Below are 26146 nucleotides of genomic sequence, written 5' to 3'. Positions count from 1 at the left end.
TGATCCCGGCCTAGCTCATTATTTGATGGACGTTGAGCCGACCCCCGCTTACGAGCTGTCAAACATCTACTGTAGCAGCAGTTTTCACGTGTAATAAAATCTGTTGGCTTTTATGACTTAATTGAAACAGTGAAATACTGAGTAGATAACATTTAGGATCCAAAGGGATCTGGAAGCAGATAGCTTTAAGGCTGTGTGCACACGCTGCGGATTATGTGCGGATTCATCTGCGCGGATTTTGTAAAATCCGCAGGTGAAACCGCAGGTCAAAAGACCTGCGGTTTTACCTGCGGATTGCTCTGCGGTTTTGCCCTGCGGGTTTTCATCTCCTCAATAGGAGAATCCGCAGAAAGAATTGACATGGCAATTCTTTCTGCGGATTGAAAACCGCAGATAATCCGCACGGAAAAATCCGCACCGTCTGCACTGCGGTTTTTGATTCCCATAGGGAATCATGCTACTGTACACCGCAGCAAAGACTGCTGCGGGTCCGAAGCGGCCAAAACCGCAGCGGAACCGCAGCAAAATCCGCAGCGTGTGCACACAGCCTAAAAATAAGGGACTTAACGGTTTCCCAGTAACCTTGAAGGCCTGCGCATGACCAAAAACAGGTGAGGCATGTCATTCTCTGTATTTCCTCACATCCATCGACAGTTAGGGACCGTAGGGTTAAGTTTATTTAATAGGGAACATGTATGATACCAAAACATGAGTAACTTATATTGGTTTTCCCTAAAAGAAAAACATGTGGAGGTTTTGGGTGCATTTATCCAAGTCTCCTGCCAAACACAAGGTGAAAGAGGAGCCGAGAAAGCTTTCCCTTTTACTTATGTAGGGTACATGCATAGGGTTAAACCCCTCCTGACCCCACACAGAAACTTCCCCTCATCCAGCACCATGACAACCAGCACAGCAGAGTCCTGCATACACTGAGGCCCCTGATCATGTGACCCCTGACTCCTCCCCTCCTGTGACCTCATCCCAGGTCCTGTGCGCACAGAGCAGCCATATATGTGGAGTGCGGCTCTGCAGGTGGAGGTAGGTGCTGGAAGTTGCCTGTATTACGGGGCACAGGGGGCAGTAACCCCTTCAGCGCTGAGACTATTTTGATGTTTTCTTTTACTGCTTTCTAAGAATTACAAAGTTTATCTTTTTGTCCTCTGACAGATACATAGGATCAAATTATAAAAGAGCAAATATGGAAACGCATTATTGCTCTTCTAGTTTTATTGGACCCCACATAGAGTGTAATGTTCCCACAGTACCATCCCCCCACACAGTATAATGCTACAGGCCGCCCCCCGACAGTCTGGTACCACCCACCCCTCTGACTAATAATTACTCACTTAGCCCCATTCGTAAAGGGAATCTGTCACCAATTTTTTGCCTATCAGCTGCCGGCACCGACATCAGGGGATTATCTGCAGCATTCTGTAATGCTGTAGATAAGCCCCCGATGTAACCTGAAAGATAAGAAAAACCCGTTAGATTATACTCACCGTTGGGCGGTCCGGTGCCTCCCATCTTGCATCGATGACGTCCTCGGAGCCGAAGCGGCAGCGGGCAGGAATGAAGAGGACGTCATCGCTAGAAGATGGGAGGCATTTAGAGTGTAATAAAGTTTTTGTGGACGGGATTTCCCCAACATTGTGCAGGAGATTGTTTTCCCCATAGTTTCTTATTGATAAAACTCTATTTGTGCTTTTTCTTCACTTACAACCTATTTTTAAGCTTTTCTCCACACCCCTCATTAGTGCGATCATACAACATAGAAGCCTCTGATTGCTCTGGTGATGCCCTGTACTACTGTAGTGCGGGGTATTATCCCTGCCTGTCAGTGTGATAGTAATGGCCCCATACACATTAGATGGCTGTCGCCCAAGCGATCATATGACTGACAACAATCTCCTCTGACTCCCCCATACACATGAACACTTGGTTGCGCGAACTCTCCTGTGGTTCTTATGAGAGGAAGAAAAACATTTAAAAAATGTGTCACAACACTGTCCATGTAGACTTTATACCAATCATCGCTGTAGGTTACAAATAACTCCTGTCCATGGTGGGTTTTGAAATATAAATGCCTCAAGCTTCTGTGTGTGAATGAGATCTGACACCACAGAAGATTACAGCCGGGGAAGACGGGAAACATTCATACAGGCGGCCGGTGGTGATGGAGTCAGTGACGGACTCTGGCCAGATATGTTTCTAGAGCCGTAGTAGAAGATGAAGATGTCGTCCTCATCATGAAGTAGTTATTTCTCCTGTCACGTGTAATGAATATCTCCTGCAGTATTACTAATGCCGATTCCAGTGTCGGTAAATGAGACGAGAATTAGCGTTATGGAAGATGAGTCTATGAGGAACGTATTCAGCTGCCGACTCCAAGGGAGAAACTGCTTGTTGTGTGTGGTCTAAAATGTATAGGATTTATTAGCAGATGTGAAAAAACAATACTAGAAAATTATAAAAATATTATTACTCACATTAATGATCCCCCATACCTGTACCACCGCTGCTGGGTCACGTGTATTTTATGGTCACATAAGATTTCTACAGCCAATCAGCGGCTACAGCAGTGACCAAAATAGTCAGTGAATGAGGCAAGCTGACTGTCACCAATTCAACTCATGTTCCAGTGTATACAGTTTAAGAATACAACATCTACACATCATATCTCCTAATATGTTACCCTTATCTATTCTAACTGTATTATTACACAGGATTTTTTATAATAATAATAATCTTTATTTTTTTATAGCGCTAACATATTCTGCAGCGCATTACAATTTGCACACATTATCATCGCTGTCCCGGATGAGGCTCACAATCTAAATTCTCTATCAGTATGTCTTTGGAATGTGGGAGGAAACAAACACAAACACAGAGAGAACATACAGACTCCTTGCAGATGTTGTCCTTGGTGGGATTTGAACCCTGGACTGCAGCAGGGCTAACCACTGAGCCACTGTGCTGCCCCTAACCACATATGGTGTAACATCGGCTCATGTTCTTCCCATTCAGGTCCCTACAATATCGGATCCTCTCAGTAGAGATCTTCAATATAAAATAATTTTCCTGGTTAACCCATCAAGTATGAATATGGACAGGGACAAGATGGTGGAGAGGATATTACAACTCACCCTAGAGATCCTTTTCCGGCTTACTGGAGAGGTGAGAGATTCTGATGATGTCACATTACATCATTCTTATCTATGGGAATAACAGATGGACAGAAATGGAGAGGTGAGCACTCTGGAAATGTCTGTAGTGAGATTTATTAATGTGTCTCTCCATAACCAGGATTACACAGTAGTGAAGAAGACCTCTAGTGAGCGCTGTCAGGCCCCTGTGTCTGAGGGATGGGGAAGAATCCTGAGCCCAATCACAGAGCCTGCACCTCACCCCCTGATATATGAGGATATCAATGACCAGGAGATCCTAGAACTCACCTACTACATGATTGAGCTTCTGACTGGAGAGGTGACAATGCTGGGAATGCTGGGACATTATACAGTAACACTATGATGGGATCAGGGGGATGATTGTGTCATTTTATATGTAAGGTTCCTATAAGATGTCAGGATGTCACCGTCTATTTCTCCATGGAGGAGTGGGAGTATTTAGAAAGACACAAAGATCTGTACAAGGACGTCTTCATGGAGGTTCCTCAGCCCCTCACATCACCAGGTACTAGACAGGACTAAAAACACACCAGGGCTGTGGAGTCGGTAAGCCACAGTTGCGACTCCGACTCCGACTCCTGGATTTTATCAGGCTCCGACTCCGGCTCCGACTCCGGCTCCGACTCCTTCATAAATGGCCAATTCATAACAACAAATTTACTGTTGTAAAATATTAAACATCGTGCTTATTCAGTTTCTCACCATCATATAAGTAATCAGACCACTTAGAGCAAAAACTACATTTATTAGAATACAATTAGAATATAGCAAATAACTTTTATAAACTTTTCTAAACTGTAAGTAAATATGCAATAAACACTTTTATGCAGTTAATAAGAAATCTATAAATTTGTCCTCAGAAAAAGTATTGCCTCTGTCAGATCCTCCTTCATGGATGCCCTCAAATCTGATCTAATTATTTTGAGAGCAGAGAACAACCTCTCTACACTAACTTGTGTTGGTGGCAAAGCAGTAACCACTCGGGCAACATCTCTGGCAATGTCAGGATACAGAGGAATCGCTTGTTGCACTGTTATTTTTGATGAACGGTCAAATTTCTCAATTTCTTTTAGTGCACATGAAAAATTCTGCTGAAATGTACTGGCTGTGTTCCTTGATGGGGATGACTCTTCTTCTATGCGGGAACGCTTTGCACGGTCCTTGTGATCCAAATATTTTTCGAAATTAAATTCTTCATCAGTTGATGATGAGGGTGAAGATGTGGCAGGACGACCAAATTCTTCTTGTTCCTCCTGACTGTTCTGCAACCCTTTCATCCTTACTGCTATTTCAAACAGAGCTTCTTTTCCTTTACTTAGCTGTTGATCATCTAGAAGAATCCGATGCATTGGGTCTACATAAACAGCTGCCAAAAGAATGTTATTTTGTAATAGTAGCTCCTCTCTCCGTTTCATTGATGTAGCAATGCCACTTGCAATTAACCCTCCTCTTTGGGACAGGCGAAACATCAGGTTCTTCCACTCCTTTAAGAAAATACCTGGAGTTAAGTCCTCTGCTTGTAATTTTTTAGTCACTGTAAATGGGTGATCTAGCAATTTTTCCAGCTCAGTCACCTGATTCCACTGACTTTCATTTAGCGTCAGTTGAGGGTTAGCCATGTCTACAAGAAAGGTTTTCAGTTCAACCAAGCGCTGAATCATTAAGTAAGTACTGCCCCATCGTGTGGCTTGATCAATAATTGCCCCTTTTCCAGCACGTCTCTTCAAAATTGAGTCAACTTTAGGGGTTCTGGCAACAGTAGCCAATTTTCTCACCTTGCCAATCAGTGCAGCAGCATGTCCTTCTTGCAGACTGTCTCTTATAGCCAGCTGTAGCGTATGCACAACACAGCGCATGTGATGAATGAAAGAACATATTGACACAGTTTCAACAAGATCATCTAAACTATCATGTTGCTGTTCATCTGAAGCAACTTCAGTTTGCTCCTCAGTTACAATACTGTGTTCCTCTATTTCAAACATTTCTGTGTCTGTGGACCCAGAATGTTCTTCTAGCTGCTAGTCACCATCATTACTCTCATTCATTAGCTTAATAGTACTTATCATATTTGAAGCATTGTCAGTTACGACAGAAAGAACTTGCTCTTTTTTAAGTTCATAGTCTTGCAGAACCTTTTCCACCAAGACCTGGAGAAACTCACTGGTGTGATGAGCTTTGGTGTCTTTTACTGCCAATGTCTTGGTAACTATTTCATTTTTGTCACAAACAAATCGGACATTGATGGCAAAATAGTTCACTCTGTGACGTGTGCAGGCATCCATTTTAAGAAACAGAAAGCGTCCCTTGAGAGTTTTTTTAAGTTCTTCCTTTTGTTTAAAAGCTTCTTCGATTACTAATTTTCTAATACTCTCTCTCTCCAGAGAAACACCAAGCTTGCGGGCCATTTCCCCATTCAGACACATAAAAGCTGGTCGTGAAAATAATGAAATAGGCACACTATCCTTTACAACAAGCTCTATGATCTGTTTTTTAAATGTATCTACTGTCATTGTCACAGTAACTTTGTCACTGACAAAATATCTTGCAACTGATGGCTGCAAAGTTCTCTGCTCCTTTGTTTGGCTGGAAGAGCTGGGCACTGGTTCATTGGTTTGGATGCAGTCTTTCTCATCCACTGCTTTCAGTACTTCTGGATGAAAGCGCTGTAAGTGTCTCTTTAGATTAGAAGCTCTGGTAGGAGCATTTTTATCTTTGCCTGAATATGCACTCATCTTGGCTTCACAGCATTTGTTTTCGTCTGGATCATTTGTCATACACTGACAGACATAATGTTTTCTATCTTGAGTGATGGTGAAATGTTCAAATACAGCTGATTTAATGTCATGCTTCTTTGACATTCTCAGGTTTTTAATTCTGCATTCACAATCCAAATGACAATTGTTTTTCCTAAAAACAATTGTACAAAATTATTGCCAGGTCGTACAACTGATATAGTGGTCAGTAATACTGTTATTATTCCTCATGTACTCACAGTTAACTGATGCAAAGTTTGTTGAAAGGATAATACTTCTTACAGTCTTCCTCTTCTGAGTAGCAGGCAGCTGTGAGATGCTTGGAAGACGCACACCTAGTATGATCTAGTCTAGAGGAGGAGCTTTACTACTAAGAATTTGCAACACATTTTCACTTTCAGTTTCATACATTGTAAGTAGGGGGGTTGGGGCAGCATGAGGTTAACCAAGTATAAGATTAGATAAGGGCAGTGGAGAACAGTGACACACAAGAAGTAAGAAATGTCTCTATCTCCAGCAGAACTGCTTATCACTGTTGTTCATAGTTTGATAGAACATATATATTTGAGTAACATTTATAAAATTCATATGAAAGTTCAATTATGAAATATTAAGGCTAGTTTCACACTTGCTTTTTTTTGCAGCGCGTTTTTCCCGCAAAAAAACGCATTGAAAAAACGCATACAAACGCATACAGATGCTGCGTTTTTTTCAAGCATTTTTATGAGCATGCATGAAAAAAACGCAGCGTTTTTATGCGTTTGTATGCGTTTTTAGTGCGTTTTTACCACGTTTGCATTTTTTTTTCCAACATTAGGTGGCCCCTCACACTAACCCAAACCATGACTTTACTAACCCTAACCCTGACCCTAACCCTGACCCTAACCCTTAACCAAACCATACCCTGACCCTAACCCTAACCCTTAACCAAACCATACCCTGACCCTAACCCTGACCCTAACCCTGACCCTAACCCTTAACCAAACCATACCCTGACCCTAACCCTGACCCTAACCCTAACCCTTAACCAAACCATACCCTGACCCTAACCCTTAACCAAACCATACCCTGATCCTAACCCTAACCCTGACCCTAACCCTGACCCTAACCCTTAACCAAACCATACCCTAACCCTGACCCTAACCCTTAACCAAACCATACCCTAACCCTGACCCTAACCCTGACCCTTAACCAAACCATACCCTGATCCTAACCCTAACCCTGACCCTAACCCTAAACCCCCTTAACTAACCCTAACTCTAACCCAAACCCCTAAATTCCATTGTCTAAACTAATGGTAAAAAAAAAACGCATGTGCAAAAAAACGCATACATAAGCATGCCAATGCGCACATATGCTCACCATAGACTTATAATGGGTGTCTTGCTGTAAAAAAACGCATTGCGCGCGCATGCGTTTTTTTGAGGCAAGTCGGACGCCCAAAAAATGCAACAGGTTGCATTTTGTGCGCCCGAGCGCATACCGCAAAAAAACGCATGCGCGGAAAAACGCGTACAAACGCATGTGTATGCGCACATAAGCGCATCCCATGCAAAGTATAGGAAAAAAAAACGCATGCGCTATTTAGCGCTAAAATACCGCGAAAAAAAACGCAAGTGTGAAACCAGCCTTAATACATTTTTTTTAAAGCTGGAGTCGGAGTCGGTACATTTCTTCCGACTCCGACTCCAACCAAAACTAACTCCGACTCCACGACTCCGACTCCACAGCCCTGATACACACAGCCTATAATTATCTGTATGTAAAGAATGAATTCAGTCCCTGTATGTGTTTCCTCCAGATCTATCCAGTAAGAGGACAACACCAGAGAGATATCCCCGTCCTCTTCTTCCACAGGACTGTAAACAAGAATCTCCCAATGTTCCTCAGGATCATCAGGTAGATGGAGAGAAGGTGTCATGAGATCTCCCCTATGATGTGTAGACGGCTGTGAAGGTCTTGTGCTCAGTCTTGTTTTATCCACCAGTATTATATCTTTTATACTTGTGTAATGAGAACGGTGGAGATGGCAAGATTAGAGCTGATTATAGATGTGACTTCTCCATCTGTCTGTAACTTTTACAATATTTGTTTCAGGACAAAGATCTGACCCATGTTAATACTACGGAGACACATGTGAGGGGTGATGAGGAGTGGTCTAAAGAGGAGATTCCTACATATGACTACCCAGGTGAGTAGTAACGACTAAATGCAGGATGTCACAGATTCTTCTCAGTCACTGGCTGTGGCTACTGTTATTATGAGTCACCGAAGGAGGAAAAAACAAAATACTAGCTAAGTCCAGAAAAACCAGAGAGGTTGGCAGCTATCGGATTGCAGACCCCTGAACCTATCCACAACAACTAGCAGTAGCCGTGGGGGGTTCCTACGGTGCCCTAGACCCCTCGATGACAGCCGGAGAACTACATAGCCTAAAGACAGAAAGGGGAAAAACTAAACTGCCCCAGAGCAGACCCCAAAGAAATAGGCAGCCCCCAACATATAATGACGGTGAAGCAAGATAAAAACACTAACACAGATAGAAAGATAGGTTGAGCAAATGATGGGACCCAAGCTAACTAAATAGGACAGGATAGGAAAGCTGCTGTCTGCCATCCGCAAAAACCCTATCCAAAATGAGCCAACCGACTGATAGGAAAAACAGGCCCTGAAGTCGCTAGGCTTCAAAAGACTATATCAGCACTCAGGAATATTCTGAAGACAGAGCAAAAGATCAACAGATCAGAGACAAAAATGGAATTCAGCTCACCCCCGGCCGGGGATGGCAGAACTCCCAAAAAACAAGGCAAAACAAAAAACAAAACTGAAGAGTACAAAGCAGAGCAGAAAAACTTAGCTTTCAGACGCAGGAATCAGACTGGTCTCCAAGAATCCAGCAGGATCACCAGCAAGGCAGAAGGGCGTCGGCTGCCTTATATCGAGTCCTCAATTACAGCCACCCAGTCATTATCTAGCTGCCCAGGTGTTTGGTAATCAGCCTCACTACCTTCCTTCACCAGAGAAGGGAGTTCATCAGACCTCAATGGTGCAGGGAAAAATTAACTCACAACAGGCTACTTTATCTTCAGTGTAGTCCAGCGATATCACAATCAAGTAGTTACCATTCTCCTGCTAAACCAAACTTTCTGTTGGCGTGAGACCTGTCCTGGCCAGAGCTTACAGTATGGAGAATGCACCCTACTACTGGGAATTAGAAGATGCTGACCCTTACCTTCCCAGATTTCTAAACTGCAAAGCCAAATGACAGTGTACATAGAATGTCCTGACAGCATAGAAAATCATGTGAAGAAAAAATATCATCCGTATGGTGGGCCTTGCGTTTATGACTGGACACCAAGTCCTTTTTATTTTTAAGCTCAAATATAAACAGAAGACGCATAAACTCAAGAAATATGATACAATTATTATTTTTTCTCCTTTCTTTTTTCATTAAAATGCTCCCCCATTCAGTGGAGAGAGAAAAGAAGAGAAAACCCCTCAATCAATAATTGTTGCCCATAATTCCTAAACTACTTCTACTTATCCCATCACTTAATTTATTGGGATGTGTAACTTGGCCCAAGCTGTTGTTATAAATATATATTTTTAGAAGATATCCAGTCCTTAAAAATCACTCCCCTTGCAGATAACAATCATGAAGTAATTAGATCCTTAGTAGGACAATCCATCTTGACTCCTATAAAAAATGAAATGACAAAACAATATTCAGCCTCTCAGCAACAAATATGATAACTGGTTCCCAAAATTCCCTAATTTCCTGGCAATCCCAATACATACGAGATAGATCTGCCGCCTCTGAGTTACACTTGGGATATTTAGAATAAGTCACGGTCACGTGTGTCTGGACGCAGCGAGTACCGCAAGGCGAACCCATATGACACACGTGACCCTGGATACACCGCCTCCAGTTGGGCGAATTTAAATAATAAGACATGCAGCTGGATACACCGTCTCCAACTGGCGAATTTAGGTATTACACGTATTTATACAATAGTCTGGAAACCCCGCCTCCAGTAAGGCGAATTTAAATAATAAAGGGAAACCTGGGTAACATTAACAATGGTGGGCCCTGCAATAGGGAATAGGGACGTGGAGACCTCCTGCACTCCCCTGAGCCAGAGACCCTGCACTCCTAACATTCCCTATGCCGGTTCCGCACCGGGCGACGCACAGGAACCTTAAAACCCTGACTCGCCCTGACCCTAAACCCTCACTAGGGAATTGGTTGGTGCGGAAACTAATCCCACCACTGCACTAAACACACACAAGGGAAAATGACAATACAGAGGGAACACCACTTAGCTTTGCTCTGTTGCGTACGCTCCTAGCAACAGAGCCCACCACCTGCGTGCATCTTCTCCTCCACCCGGATCCATCACCATAACCGGATCCATCACCATAGTGCAGCCTTGGAGCAGAGTCCACCACCAGTTGCAGTTGCCCAGTAAACAGAGTCCCAAAGATGAGTCCAGCTTCTGCCAAAAAGTCCAGCATGCTTGAGTCCAGTTTTCAGCAACCAAGTCCAGCATGCTGAGTGCAACTCTCACCATCGTCGCCACTCCACCAAGCCATGCAAGCACCTCCTGCTGACATCATAAACTGCGACTCCACCACACCATGCCAGCCCTCCATGCAGACTCCATAGCTGACTCAACCCCTCTGGCTGGGCTGCCCAGGACTCTCAATCAGCTCCTTCTTTCACCCAGGCTTCCTTGAGAATGACTAACTCAATATCACCAACAGTGATCAAACACACCTGACACTCTTTTATAGAGCATCACACCTGTTTTATAATTACGTGCACATTAAACCAAGGAAACTAAAGTGCACAACCGCTCACCACCACCGGGGCAACTTAGAATGAACGACACCACGTGTAATAATTCTAATGGCCACCGGGGGCAATCACACCACTTTGGCACCAAGCCAAAGGAAAAAAGTTCACTTTGTCCATTTACTTGTCAGATCCACCTTGGATCATGACAGAATATTCAATATATCCGATATTCTGCATTAAAGTCGGGTACGGTGCAGCCCGTGAATAACCATAAATTGGAACATTCTCTCATGTGACGTAGAGAAGAACATTAGCAGAAATTACAATTATTTCCCATTGTGTAAGATAAATCCAAGATCTGATTCAGAATTTATTCTCTTCTGAAAGTCGATTAATCAAATGTTTTATAGGGAACTAATTCTGCCTTTACCGATTTCACTTGAGACTAAATAATCCATGAAAGGATATGTTCCCCCAAAAAGAAAAGCCGGGGTGAAGACTGAATAGAACGTCTTATCTGGAAAAGGAAAGAAATCTGAATCCTCTAATCCTACTTGTATAACAAGTCCCTCTTTTAATATCTGTAACAATAATTATTCCGTTTTTATTCAAAGTCTAGCACTGTAAGAAATGAAGGAGATTAATATTTTTACCCTCACCCACGACAGTACGTGAGAGTAGGATCTGCCCTATTACTGGACAGGAAGCCAAGAGCAAAAAATAAAAAGGCAACTCCCACTACCTCAGTGGTTTCCTGTCCTTCAGACAGAGAAGCCTGAAGAACAGGGCTGGAGTAGCCATGAATCATGGAGCATCTTTAGGGTGCTCTATAGCAACCTCTAGCAAGAATTGCAGTGAATATAATGGCCCAGTTGGGCAATGAAATGTTATCATTAGCTTTGGGAAAGATAGAGCTATATAAACCTAATGTGCAGCTCGAAGAAAAGGGAAGCCTTGCCTTTGTTTGCACAGAGTGCAAAACCTGTAGTAAGAACCTAAAGAAATGAACTGGAATATAAATTGGTATTCATGCAGCATGTAGGCGCATGTTCACACTGGCCTCTAATCAGACAAAACCCAAGACACAAATAAAATCTGCAAATATCCTGCAGTAAATAAATAACAATAGTATATGAAAATAATATAGGGTACTTGATTAACATAATTATTTCCATGCACTATTGCTATTTATTGCAGGGTATTTGCTTATTTTGTTTTTGTCTTGGGTTTCAACTTCAGTAATGTCAGAAGCCTCATGTCAGCATGCAGTCTGGTGTTTAGTTGTGGCCTTGTGTTAGCTGTCGGACCTGCAGCCTGGGATTTTGGCCTGTTGTCTCTGCTTTATGACATGTTTGATAAGACCTTCACACAGAGTGAGCAGGAACTTCCTGTTTTCTTTTTATGTAGTACTAATCTTAGTTAGCTACTATTGGCCACCATGCCATGGAAATTACAACACCAAAGCCAGCTCAAAACAGCTCTCTGGTGTGGGATTTCTTCAGGCAATGTCCTGACCACAAGCGACAGGTTGTTTGCCCACTGTGCCATGAGAGCCTGAAATGAGGCGTAAATCTACTGAATCTGAGCACCACCTGCATGATGTGGTATCTGAAATCTAAGCACGACCTTTAGTGGAGTACACATGTTAAAAAGCATGACAGATCAGAACCACCTCCTGCTGCAATCTCGGTCTCTTTCTCCCACTCACGATCAACAGGGCCACCTGCCTTCCTTCAAAGAGAGAATGTGACACCAGCAGTGTCAATGAGCATCTCCACACTGTCCTATGGAAGTGTCCAGCTTTCCATCCCCCAAACCCTCGACAGAAAGAGGAAATACCCCCTAGCCACCAACAAGCCATGGTCATGAAGGAAAGTATTTTCAAATTACTTGCTTCAAAATGCTTCGATTCCAGCTGGTGGACAGTTTTAAAAAACTGATGACGGTGGTTGTCCCACAGTATGTTGTTCCCAGCAGCTACTTAATTTCCAAGCAGGCCATCCCTGCACTGCACACACTTGTGGTGGACCAAATCAAGTTTGCACTGCGCAACACCATCAGTGGCAAGGTCCACTTAACAACTGATATGTGGACCAGTAAGCACGACCAAGGAAGCTACATCTGCCTAACTGCCCGCTGGGTAAATCTAGTGGTGGCTGGGCCAGAGATGGAAGGCGTTGTAGTTAGAGATGAGTGAGCACTAAAATGCTTGGATGCTCGTTACTCGAACCGAGCAATTCATAATGCTTGGATGCTCATTTCGAGTAATAGTATAATGTGAGTCAATGGGAAATTCGAGCATTTTTTCAGCAGACCCTACAAAATGGTCTTAGGGGCAGTGATAATGTTGAAATGGATGGAAAAAGTGCTGACTGGAAGGAGAACAGCATGGGTCAAAAGTTAATCTCTGGAAGCATCTCTTACTACCAGATCGCTTCTGAGAGCAATGGTGTCACACTTTTACTCCAGTTTAAGGACTTTAATAAAACATTAAAAATCTCCAAGAAATTGGAGTTTACAGGAAAAAAAAGTTAAACATTTTTTTTCGTGTATAACTTGACTTGTATATAAGGCAAAATTTAAAAAGCATTTAAAAAATTCTAATTTAACTAAACCAAAATTTAATTTTTTTTATTAAAAAATGGAAATTTCAGCTTAATTTATGAAGGAGGCAAGAAATGACAAAAATTAGGGACCCAGAGGGACTCGGATACAGCCTGTATTAGACGTAAAGTAGGGATTCATACACACTCTATTCATATTGTAATGTAGTGGTACTCCATGACTCATAAAGGCTATGTACTAAGTGTAAATCCTGCCAAAAATTACAAGCAAGGTCATCCATACACCTGTGAAGGCACTATCTGTAGCACCTAATTCAAATATTGTGAACAAAGTGTAGTTGTTTTACTCTTACACTCATAAAAGCTCTGCGCACAATGCAAAACCTGCCAATAATTACAAGCATGGTCATCCATACACCCTTGAAGAAACAAATTGGAGTGCTTCATTAAAAAAATGAAGAAAATGTAGTTGCAGTACTTCTACACTCATAAAGGCTTTGCAGGAAAAAAAATAAGTAGCGTCATCCTGTCAGCCATAGACCCTAGAAGGCAACAACTGGCAGGCCTCAACAATTTTTGAGCATTGAAAACTATGGACGCTGGGAGGGTGTCATGAAATTGGCCCAGGGCTTTGACAATGTAACCCTGCTTCTGCTGTACCTGTACTGTGTCTCCCTCTCCTCTCACCCTCGGGTTGGGCAAGGAAGCTTCCTCCTGCCACTAAGGGAATTTTTCCAACATATTTTCCACAATGGACTTCTTGTATAGCACCGTTTTAGAAGCCCTCTCTGCCTCAGGAAGAAGAGATGCAAAGTTCTCCTTGTAGCGTGGGTACAGCAGGGTGAAAAAACAGAAACTTACTGTCTACACCAGGGGTCCTCAAACTTTTTAAACAGGGGACGTTGGAGGGCCGGAATATAGTTTAAAAAAAATTATGAATAAATTCCTGTGCACACTGCACATATCTTATTTAGAAGTAGTAAAACAAAAATAGGAACAAATACAATATTAAAAATGAAGTTAAATCATCAAACTTACCGATTTTTTGGGTTCTTCGAATATCCTACACTTCGAGTCAATTTTTTCTCTTTCTTGATATCATTGTTTCCTAGGGATTCAAAATCGCTATTAGTAAAATACCAACATATATACAGCGCTACAAAAACAATATACCAGCAATAAAACTGCCCACACAGAGACATACAGACTGCACTGCCCATCAATGCAGCCTGATCAGTGCCCATCAATGCAGCCTGATCAGTGCCCATCAATGCAGCCTGATCAGTGCCCATCAATGCAGCCTGATCAGTGCCCATCAATGCGGCCTGATCAGTGCCCATCAATGCGGCCTGATCAGTGCCCATCAATGCGGCCTGATCAGTACCCATCAATGCAGCCTGATCAGTGCCCATCAATGCAGCCTGATCAGTGCCCATCAATGCAGCCTGATCAGTGCCCATCAATGCAGCCTGATCAGTGCCCATCAATGCAGCCTCACCAGTGCCCATATTGGTGGAACTCCACTTTTACCTCAGGCTCAGACTGGTGTGGTGCAAGAATCCCCAATAGGCAGCATTGGTCCCTAAAAGGCAGGTAAATGTACCCAATAGGCAGCATACGTCCCCAATAGGCAGGTAAATGTCCCCAATAGGCAGCACAGGTCCCCAAAAGGCAGGTAAATGTCCCCAATAGGCAGCACAGGTCCCCAATAGGCAGGTAAATGTCCCCAATAGGCAGCACAGGTCCCCAATAGGAAGGTAAATATACTCAATAGGCAGGTAAATGTCCCCACTAGGCAGGAAAATATCCCCAATAGGTAGCACAGGTCCCCACTAGGCAGGAAAATGTCCCCACTAGGCAGAAAAATGTCCCCAATAGGTAGCACAGGTCCCCACTAGGCAGGAAAATGTCCCCACTAGGCAGGAAAATATCCCCAATAGGTAGCACAGGTCCCCACTAGGCAGGAAAATGTCCCCACTAGGCAGAAAAATGTCCCCAATAGGTAGCACAGGTCACCACTAGGCAGGAAAATGTCCCCACTAGGCAGGAAAATATCCCCAATAGGTAGCACAGGTCCCCACTAGGCAGGAAAATGTCCCCACTAGGCAGAAAAATGTCCCCAATAGGTAGCACAGGTCCCCACTAGGCAGAACAATGTCCCCACTAGGCAGGAAAATATCCCCAATAGGTAGCACAGATCCCAACTAGGCAGAACAATGTCCCCACTAGGCAGGAAAATATCCCCAATAGGTAGCACAGATCCCCACTAGGCAGGAAAATGTCCCCACTAGGCAGAAAAATGTCCCCAATAGGTAGCACATGTCCCCACTAGGCAGGAAAATGTCCCCACTAGGCAGAAAAATGTCCCCAATAGGTAGCACAGGTCCCCACTAGGCAGAACAATGTCCCCACTAGGCAGGAAAATATCCCCAATAGGTAGCACAGGTCCCCACTAGGCAGGAAAATGTCCCCACTAGGCAGAAAAATGTCCCCAATAGGTAGCACAGATCCCCACTAGGCAGGAAAATGACCCCACTAGGCAGGAAAATTTCCCCAATAGGTAGCACAGATCCCCACTAGGTAGGAAAATGACCCCAATAGGACCCGGCGTTAAAAAAAAAAAAAAAGTACTCACCTATGTCCCCGCGCTGCTCTGAAGAGGCGCCCGCTCGTCTCCGTCTTCTTCCGGCACAGGCCCAGGCGGCGTGACATCATCAGGCGGCGCAGGCGGCGTGATGACAATCACGTCGTCTCTGTGCACTGTGCTGCGGGAGGGCTGCGCAACGCCTTTCCTCGGCGCCTCGTCCCGCCCGCAATTACACGGCCCGCCGGCACTGAACTGCAGTGCAGTTCAAGAGCTCAAAGTCGGCCTGGCGGGGGGCCGGGTAAAAGTCTTTGGAGGGCTGCATGCGGCCCGCGGGCCGTAGTTTGAGGACCCCTGGTCTACACTATGATAACTAATCTCCAACTCCTCCTCCATCTCTTTCTACTTGGCCCATCCATGTAGTAGAGACAGGGCAATTCTTGTGGAGGTACTAGCCTCTTTTTTGCACCATCAGCCAGCTCCTGTTCCTTCTCTTCCTCAGTCTCCACCTCCTCATTGTTACCCAATCTGTGCTGAGCAAATGAGATGAGGCTGGGCTGGGTAGTATGTCCCTGTCTAATGTCTTCCTCCATATCCACCTGGTCCACATGCAAAGTTTCAAGTTTAAGTAGGCACAGAAGCAGGATCGTTGTGCTGATGATGGCGTCATTACCGCTCACCATCCTTGTGCTGTCTTCAAAGTCTTGGATAAGTTATGTGTGAAGACTGACCAGAATAGTGATGAGCATGTTGGAGCTGGTATTCCACAACTGGGCTCTGCTGCTCCAAAATTCTTGCCAGCATGTGCAGTGTGGAGTTCCAGTGTGTGGTCACGTCGCATACCAGTCGGTGAGCTGGCACTTGCATGCATTGCTGCAGCTCAGCCAGAGTGGCTTCAGCTGTAGCTGACTTGCAGAAATGGGCACTGATGCAGTGACTAAAAGCTCTGGCAAAGCTGGATAGGTTTTCAGAAACAGCTGAACTACCAAGTTGAGCACATTGGGCTAAACATTGTACACCTGCCACCAGGTTACACCTATTATCATACACGACCATGCCTGGTTGTTGGTTCAGCAGCATGAGATACAGATCTGTCTGGTCCGATATTCCTTTCAATAACTCTGCTGCGGTTTGTCTCCTTGACAAATTAGCTTCAGCAGAGCCTGTTGCTGCGTTGTTGATGCAGTGCTGCAGAGCTTCTGGTTGATGTAGATGATGTGCTCTGATATAGCACATTGGAGATGGAGGATGAGGAGGAGCAGGAACTTGTGGAGGAAACCCTGATAGAAGTACGACCAGCAATCCTCAGCCTCGGTAGCACATTTGCAGTGCCAGGGCGGGAATTGGGCCCGGCCTCCACAATGTACACCCAGTGTGCCATAAGGGAAATGTAGCATCTCTGGCTACAAGCGCTTGTCCATGTGTCAGTTGTTAAGTGGGCAATCCCAGTAACCCCATTGGTAAGGGCACATGTGCTGCTTCTGGACACGTGCTGGTACAAGGTGGGGATGCCACAACTGGAGAAATAATGGCGCCAGGGGACCGAGTACTGAGAGACTAAATTTATTCTCCCACCATAATTCCACACAAAGCATATTAAACTGTATGGATAACTAATTGAATCCAGAATATATTTTGAATGTAAATATTTTGAAAATGTAGTGGATGTCCTCCTACTCTCAGAAATGCTTTGCAGAAAGTACAAAGCCAGGAAAAAATTATAAGGAGGGTAATACAGTAATCCTCTTCAGGCGTAAGCTTCTTCTCCTTCGGTAGGCTGGGGAGACTGTCTCCAACTGCTTCCTGGAACCTGATTCGCAGGTGCCTGGGCTGTAAGTGACCCGGTTTCGGGTAGTGCTGGAGCCCCTGACATGTAGAAATGGGCAACAGCCCCCTGTGTCACCTGCACCATTGCCTGCTCCTGCATAGTAGATGGGGGAACGTCAAGGACAGTCCAATTTCTCGGGGGTGTTAGCCCCGTGTCAAGTCGCCTCGAGGAGCCTCTCCTAGGCCCTTTCATTTTTCAAAAAGGGTTAATAATAAAAATATTAAATCTTTGGCACCAACTTATTCTGCAGTACTTTACATTTTGAAGGGGACTTGTACAGATATAGGAGAGTAAGCTGCGAAAGGCCGAAGGAGGAGGTTAGAGATAAAAGGTGAGTATCAGATGGGGAAAGGGGAAAAGCAAGGGGGATGTTAAAGTCTTCCATGAAGAGGGTGGGGATGTCACAGGAGAGAAAATGTGGAAGCCAGGTGGCAAAGTGATCCAGGAACTGGTGGGAGGGGCCCGGAGGACGATACACAACCGCCACTCGCATGGAGAAGAGAATGTAGAGTCTGACAGCATGGACCTCAAATGAAGGGAAGATAAGTGAGGGTACTTGAGGGATAACCTGAAAGGTATATTTGGGTGATAGGAACAGACCAACACCTCCATCTGCACTATTGTTCGATCTTGGGATATGAGAGAAGTGTAGTCCACCATATGAAAGAGCAGCAGTGTTGTCTGACTGCTGGATTCAGATTTCAGTATGAGCCAGAATATTAAGAGAATCAGAAAGGTTCATCCTGCTCCCTTTCTTCTCACATCACAACCACCGTATACCAGCAATGTTGATCTTCCATTTTCATGAACGTGACCTTGATTCCAGTTGTCATCTCTTGCAGCTTTCAAGGCAAGTTTTTCGTCTCTACTGCGTGCTGATTGAGCGAGATATGACGACAGGTCCCAAGGTCTTTTTGCAACTAACTGGCCTGCTAGTATTTCTCCAGCCCTGGTCCTGGCTTGCCTCCTCTTTTCTGACCAGCCTTGGCCCCGCAGTCCGATCACTAGTTGCTGGATCCTGGCTCTCCTGTTTGCTGCAAGAAGCCCAGTGGTGGAGGCTGCAGCCTGGGTTCAGGCCTTGGTGGTTCTGGGAATGTGGCCAATTCCGGACCATAGACTATTGCCACCTCCGCTGATGCGCCAGCTTGGTCTGGCCCAATATTCTCTGGTTGCTCCCTTGGGAGTCTTGTGGGGTTCTGCCGTCTTAGGCTACTTTCACACATCAGGTTTTCGGCGTCAGGCGCGATCCGGCGTCGTGCCGGAATGCCGGATCCGGCAAATGTTTTGTAAAACCTGAAGTGCCGGATCCGGTTTTCTGCCGGATCCGTCTTGTTCTTGACAGACAAAACCGGATCCGTCTCATCCGGTTCATCCGTTTTTCTATCCGTTTTTCTATCCGTTTTTCGACGGATTACGCCGGATCCGGTTTTTAAAATTGACCCTTGTGGCCTTCCGAACGGGATTGGCTACTGGAAAACTAGATATAGCATGTTCCTACAGCCCTTCTTTGACAGGTTGTAGAGAAGAAAGTGCAGGTTGGAGAGAAGAGCAAGTTACTGGCGAAGATGGATGTTGTCATTGGAAATATTACCACTAGAAGTTCTGTGACGGTTTCAGGGACAATTTTCCACTATACTTTATGTCACCTCAAGGCAGAGTACACTGGGATGACAGAGTGTGAAAGATTTGTGCCCTAAACTTGTGTACCTTCTGGACCAACAGTATATACCTTTGCCAACCAAAGTTGGCTATCTTGTCATGGTCTTACTATTTTTACCTTTAGGCCACAGGTGTGTACCTGGTTGTGTTTTATGCAAAGTATTTCACCTTTTAACAAAAGTTGTGTACATTGGTAGGAAATCACCAACAATAAACACAACTTTTTAGGTGAAATACTTTGCTTCAAACACAACCAGGAACACAACTGTGGCAAAAAGCTAAAATTTACCCACAGTTATACCTGGTTTTGAATACCTTTTTACCTTTGAAATACCCTGTATTTAACCTTTTTTTAAAACATAGTTCGCCGCAGAAAGAAATGACAGACAACCATTGTGAAACGATAATTTAACTTTTATTTAAATTTTTTTTTTTTTTTTGTAAAATGTTTTTAAAGTGCAAAAAACTTTTTTAATAAAGGTTTTAAACCCAATGGGCATTTTTATTACAAAAAACACACATTACAATTCTGTGTACTGTGGGGTGGAAATACTGCTGGAGGGGCTGCGGGACACTTCGACACTGCGTGTGTGGAGAGAGGACTGGGATCGTGGTGGGGAAGGAACAGTTAGAGGTGAAGGTGTAGAAAAAGCTACAGAATGGGTGGACATGTGGGAGGCAGAAGAGGTGGTGGGCGGTGGAGTGGAGGGTTGGGCAGAGACTGTAGGAGCAGATGATGTTGATGGAAAGTTGTATGGGGAAGGAGTTTGGTACGGGGAAGGAGTTTGGTACGGGGAAGGAGTTTGGTACGGGGCAGGTTGCTGGAAGTGGGGAGATGACTGGTACTGGGGAGGTTGCTGGTACTGGGGAGGTTGCTGGTACTGGGCAGGTTGCTGGTATGTAGTAGGAGGGGGAGGATGGAAAGTGGCTGGAGGGGGTGCAGATGTAATAGGAGGGGGAGGATGGAAAGTGGCTGGAGGGGGTGCAGGTGGAGGAACTACAGTGGTGGGAGGTGGAGGTTGGGAGGTAACCTGCTGTAGAGCACCGTGGCACGAATGCATTACATGCATCTGCTGGGTAGGAGATAGTGTTGCCATGCGCTCCACAACAGACCTGAAAAAGGTGTGGTTTGGCGAAGATCTTGCTTCTGAATGCATGGTTTGCAGAAGTGTCTTCACCTCCAGAATGCTGGAGTTGATCTGCTGAAAGCCTGCGGAGATTTGCTCTGACAAGACTTTGAGACAGTTCTGGAAAGATGCATTCAGATGCAATAACTCTTGCGCATAACTCTTTTCCTGACCCCTCTGCCGCTGCCGCCCAGTACCCGCAGGTGTACTAGAGGCGGCAGGGGCAGAAGGGTGGGGTAAAGGGAAAGCGATCTCCTCACCAGCAGCTTCATGTAATGTAGGCGGCCACGATGCTCCTGTGCTGGTGGATGGGACAGATGGGTCGAATGTGTGGGAAGGCTGGGAAGGTGCAGATGTACCGGGGCGGTCGAAGTGTCCCTCGGTGCCGGTCTCCTCAGGGATCGCCTCAGAAGGGTCCAATCGTGCAGGCTCCCGAGTGCTGCTCACCGTGCTGTGGAATAAAGAGAAAAAAAAACAATTAAAATACTGACATGGTATGGCCCTGGCTGAAAAAAAAAAAGTTACATCTATTTTTTTCACATGTGGTGTGTAATATTTACCTTCTGGTGAGCATTGTTTCCCGGAGGAACGACAGGGCTTGTGCGTACTTGTACTTGCTCCTGCGTCCTCCAGATCCACTCGGGGCCCGCATCTCTTTATTGAACTCCTTCTTGAAACGATCCCTCACAGACCGCCACCGATTCACAATTCTGTTCCCTGAAACGAGAAAGGAGTGGTTAGTATACAACATCAGTGTTTCACAAACTCCAGTCCTCATGGTCCCCAGGGGTCATGTTTTCAGGATTTCCATAGTAAATAGAAATCCTGAACACATGATCCGTGGGGACCACGAGGACTGGAGTTCGGGAAACACTGGTTTACATCAAGCAACCGTTACTGTATATACTTACGCTCTTTAATCTGGGCCCGAGCTTCGAGGTCCTCCCAGCGGCCCACAAGGAGAGAACAGATTTCCTCCCAGAGTCGTCGGGTAATGATCAGATCAGCGTGGCGGCGGTCAGCCATATTCCAGAGCGGCTCCCTTTCTCTGACGAGATCGATGAGGCGGTCCACATCAATCCCTCCATCCTCACCGTCAGAGTCGGGAGCACGCTGTGAAGGCTGTTAAAGAAAAAGACAAAAATAACATAATTAGCCTCCACAAAAGAAATGAAATAAAAAGTGCAAAAAAACAAAGCAAAAATATTTATACTTACACGCTGGTGAACGCCGCGTTGCTGTCGCCGACGACCCTGGGAGGCACTGCGAGGACCTCTTGGCCGAGCACCAGATTGGGAAGACTAGAGAAGAAAACAAAAAATGTTATGTCTTTGGATGTAGGCATTTGTTTGCTGTGTGTGGTCTGCAGAACATTGTTTTCTATGTGTTGTGTGTAGTGTGATGTTGTGTTTCTGCGTTTGATGCAAAAAACTTACCAATTGTGAGCCCACTCCAGGTGTCTGTCCACCCCTTCCTTCTTCTTCTGGGAGCTCCTCTTCATCTTGTGATTCCTGTTTTGAAATAAAAGGCAATGAATAGACATATATTACAGAGATGATGGATTTTGGAAATAAAAACTTACCGTCAAACGCTGACGATGCGAGGGAGGGCTCCCAGAAGAAGATGTGCTGTCCTGTTGATGGCCAGACTCCATGGCTGTGGGTATTGCTGCTGCCAGTGATGCCATTTCTGCTGCTGCTGCTGCTGCTGCATCTCTTTGGCGGCTGTTGAATAAAGAGAAACAAAGGGCCAATGAATATCTTGATATTCCATGGCCCTAGTTTGGAGGAATGGGGGATTTGATAATTACCGTCTCTCATCTGCTTCTGGACTCCCCTCCCGTTCAGCATGCTGCTCCATTTGGGGTGGTGCTGATGGTGCTGCTGCTGCAGATGTCTGCTGCCTTCTCCTGCTCCTGGTTCTTGGCTTGGGTGGCATGTTGGGTGTGGCTGAGGGTCCCATTGTCTTGCTTTTATATATCTCCTGTGGGCAGAGCTACTGAGCATGCTCAGTCCAAAAAAACCGGATCCGGCCATTGCATTGCGGCGCTCATAGGCTTTCATTGTGTGAAAAAGCCGGACGCGCTGGATCCGGCGGGTACGGCTTTTTCGCCGGAGACAAAAAACGTTACAGTAGACGTTTTTTCCAGACGCCGGATCGCGACACATTGCGACACATTGCCGGATCCGGCGAAAACCGGATGAAACGCATGGCCATCCGGCGCGATCCGGCGCAAATGCAAGTCAATGGGGGGGAAACCGGATCCGGCATTGCATTTCGCCGGATCCGGTTTCTGTCAAAAGCGCCGGATCGCGCCTGACGGCGAAAACCTGATGTGTGAAAGAGGCCTTAGTCACCTTGTCGTCCACTAAGCACGTTACACTGTATGGATTACAAATTCCATCCAAAAATATATTTTAACACTTTCTTGGACTGTTATATACCACAGAAATGTACCCCAGAGCACATATTTTATGGATGACTAATTGAATGCAAAAACATTTTTCAACACTTTCATTAAGCTACACACGCATTGCACTAACTATCTCACTGACAATTTTATTACTATGGACAGGCGCTAGCTGGTGAGAGTAGTAATCTTATTAGCAAACGCCTAACCAGCGCTAAACCTTTCACTGCTGGTCACAGCTGCATGCTCACACTCTGTCATCTGTGTGACAGCGTGGTAACCACAGCTTTGTGACCAGTGGTAACGTGGAAGATTACCGCCAATCAGAGCCAGTGTTTGCCATTCTGTCACACATATGACAGTGTGGTAAACGCTGGATGTTTGGGCCCCCATTCATTTGAATAGGGTACGGGTTCAAGTTCTGATACCCGAACCAAATGTTTTTTTACATTTCGGATGAACATCCATGGGTCCGAACATCACTACTTATCAGGTCAGATGTCTCCAGTGAGCTGTGGACACTTTTGTTGTCAAAGCTCTATATCAAAAAAGTTGTTGTTTTGATGCCATAATATGTAGAAGTTTTCTTTTTTCTATTTAAGTGCTAAAAAAATTTCTGAATATTGCAAAAAATGTTTTTTTTTTGTTTTGTTTTTCGTTATTTTGCCATTTACCGATCGGTTAATTATTTATTGGTATCATTTTGGACTACATAGGATTTTTGGGTGGTGAATTATTCTCCAGTATTTGGGAGGAAGAACAAACAAACAGGGTTGAAGATCATGCTCAACTTTTTTTTGTACAAAACTTGCAATTTTATCTATATTTTAGAAACGTTATATATTTTATATATTTGTTTAGGGATATTTTATTCAAAAATAATAATATTTATTCTTCGCAGATGACTGTAACCAGAGATCACAGGGACAAGTGAAATCAGACGACTGTACCAGGAAATCACAGGGACAAATGACATCTGAAATTTTTAAATCAGAAGACCTTGATTTCACACAAGATGTAACACAAGATAATATTACTCCAGATATTACATCATCCCTTCACAGCAAAGATCTATCATCTGATCCTTTTAAACAGGTCAAAACGTTTAATTCATCACAAACTATTAAGAAAAATGGAAGACACAAAAAAGGCAATAAAAATCAAACTGCTCTTACAGCAAAGAAGCCATTATCAAGTGCAAAACATAGAAAATGTTTTTCCCTCAAAATGTCTTTTGTTACTCATAAAAATCATACACAGGAGAAAAATGTTTTGTGTGGAAAATATTTTAATCAGAGAACAGAGCTTGTTAGACATGAGAGAGTTCATGCAGGGGATAAAGAAAGAGTTCACACAGGGGATAAAGAGAGAGTTCACACAGAGGAGAAACCATATTCATGTTCAGAATGTGGGAAATGTTTTACAAATAAATCAAACCTTACTAGACATCAGCGATTACACACAGGAGAAATGCCTTTTTCATGTTCAGAATGTGGGAAATGTTGTGCAGATAAATCAAATTTTATTAGACATCAGAAACTTCACACAGGGGAGAAGCCCTTTCCATGTTCAGAATGTGGGAAAGGTTTTAAACAGAAATCAGATTTAGTTGTCCATCAGAGAATTCACACAGGGGAGAAGCCATATTCATGTTCAGAATGTGGGAAATGTTTTGCACGGAAATCAGGTCTTGTTATACACCAGAGAGTTCACACAGGGGAGAAACTATATTCATGTTTAGAATGTGGGAAATGTTTTAAACAGAAATCAGATTTAGTTATCCATCAAAAAAATCATACGGGGAGAAACCATATATTTTGATAAACTGTACAAGAAAAAACTATGACAGTCAAAGTAACGACAAAAAATTAGTAAATGAGAAAGAAAATCAAGTTAGAACTTACATTAGAATTAAAATATATGCAGTTACTAGTTGACATCTCTTATCTAAAAAGCAATGTAGCATTAAATATTTCATATTGTTACAGTGGCTTGCAAAAGTATTCACACGCTTATCATTTTTCATATTTTGCTACCTCACAACCTAGAATTTCACTGTATTTTTGATAGCTTGCATCAGTTCATGTAAAGAACATGCCTACAACTGTGAACATTTGGTTTTTGTTTTTAATGTGAAGCAAATAACAAATAGAACAAAATAGCGGTAACTTCAGTGTGCATAGATCTTCACCCTCCTAAAGTCAGTACTTTGTAGAACCTCCTTTTTTGCAGTTACAGATGCAAATCACTTTGGATAAGTCTCTATTAGCGTTCCACATATTGTCACTGGGCTTTTTGTCCATTCATCAAGGCTAATCTAACTCTTTACTTTTCACTCTAATATTTCTTCTGGTCCCTCCTACTCATCTGTCTCCACATCCTCCATTCACCCAATAGCACTTGGTAACTGTGCTTAGACTAATGCTGGCTGATGACCGGCTTATGCAGCTTATTTGAAATGCCCTATTTATTATAATATCTGTACCATACATTACAAGCAATTATTACCTATTGTGTACCCCTATTTCCTTATTGATTGTAAACTCACAAGCAGGGCCCTCACTCCACCTGTAACTGTTGGACTATTTGTTACTTTGTATTGTCATTATTATCTGTACATGTCCCAACTTAATTGTAAAGTGCTGCAGAATTTGACGCTATATAAATAAAAATGTTTATTCTTATATTATTAGATACCTCATAAATTTTTCGGTAGTCATTATAGAATCACCATTCCCCATCTGACTTTGGCACTAACAGTATAGGGCTTGACCACCCATGTCTAATTTCTTTTGAAATCACCTTCAGGAATCCTATAGGGCTTGAAATTGTCCCAACATGAGGTTCAGTGAGTATCAGTGATGACACAATTGAGATTTGGTAACTCCGAGGACATGTCCTTATTTTGCTGTATTAATTCCCAGCACTGCTGATGGGAGAGTGACAAAGTTTCTGCAACTTTTACATCCTCAATGTTGGCTTCTGACCGAGCCAACAAGCAGGAGATTTTGAAAAGCTCCCTATTCTTCCAGGGTTCTATTATGTTGATATGATATATTTGAAGGGCTTCCTTTTCCCTTGTTGATGTATTTTATTATTGACCTCTCACATTTTTTCCACCACATCACAGGGCCCCTACCAGTTAGCAAAGAATTTTCTACCTGCTGTAGGCCCTAGCACAAGTATCCGATCCGTAAGCTGTAACTGTCTCACTCGAGCCGACCTATTATACACCCTG

The 26146-nt window shown here is 44.0% G+C and overlaps 1 protein-coding gene across 1 annotated transcript; it reads left to right on the top strand.

The window, feature by feature from the left end:
* Positions 1 to 903: 903 nt before the first annotated feature.
* On the top strand, positions 904 to 25592 carry LOC141051082 (uncharacterized). The gene is made up of 7 exons (XM_073547942.1): positions 904 to 1038; positions 3025 to 3174; positions 3304 to 3483; positions 3567 to 3690; positions 7740 to 7837; positions 8036 to 8129; positions 23810 to 25592. The coding sequence occupies exons 1-7, from the start codon at positions 1012 to 1014 to the stop codon at positions 24727 to 24729; spliced, it is 1593 nt and encodes a 530-aa protein (XP_073404043.1). The 5' UTR covers positions 904 to 1011; the 3' UTR covers positions 24730 to 25592.
* The last annotated feature ends 554 nt before the right edge of the window (positions 25593 to 26146 follow it).

This window comes from Dendrobates tinctorius, unplaced genomic scaffold (assembly GCF_039654945.1).
Source record: "Dendrobates tinctorius isolate UK_male_01 unplaced genomic scaffold, ASM3965494v1 ptg000155l, whole genome shotgun sequence".
Taxonomy (NCBI): domain Eukaryota; kingdom Metazoa; phylum Chordata; class Amphibia; order Anura; family Dendrobatidae; genus Dendrobates; species Dendrobates tinctorius.
The sequence above is the reverse complement of the archived record's forward strand: the minus strand, read 5'-3'. Positions and strand labels throughout refer to the sequence as shown.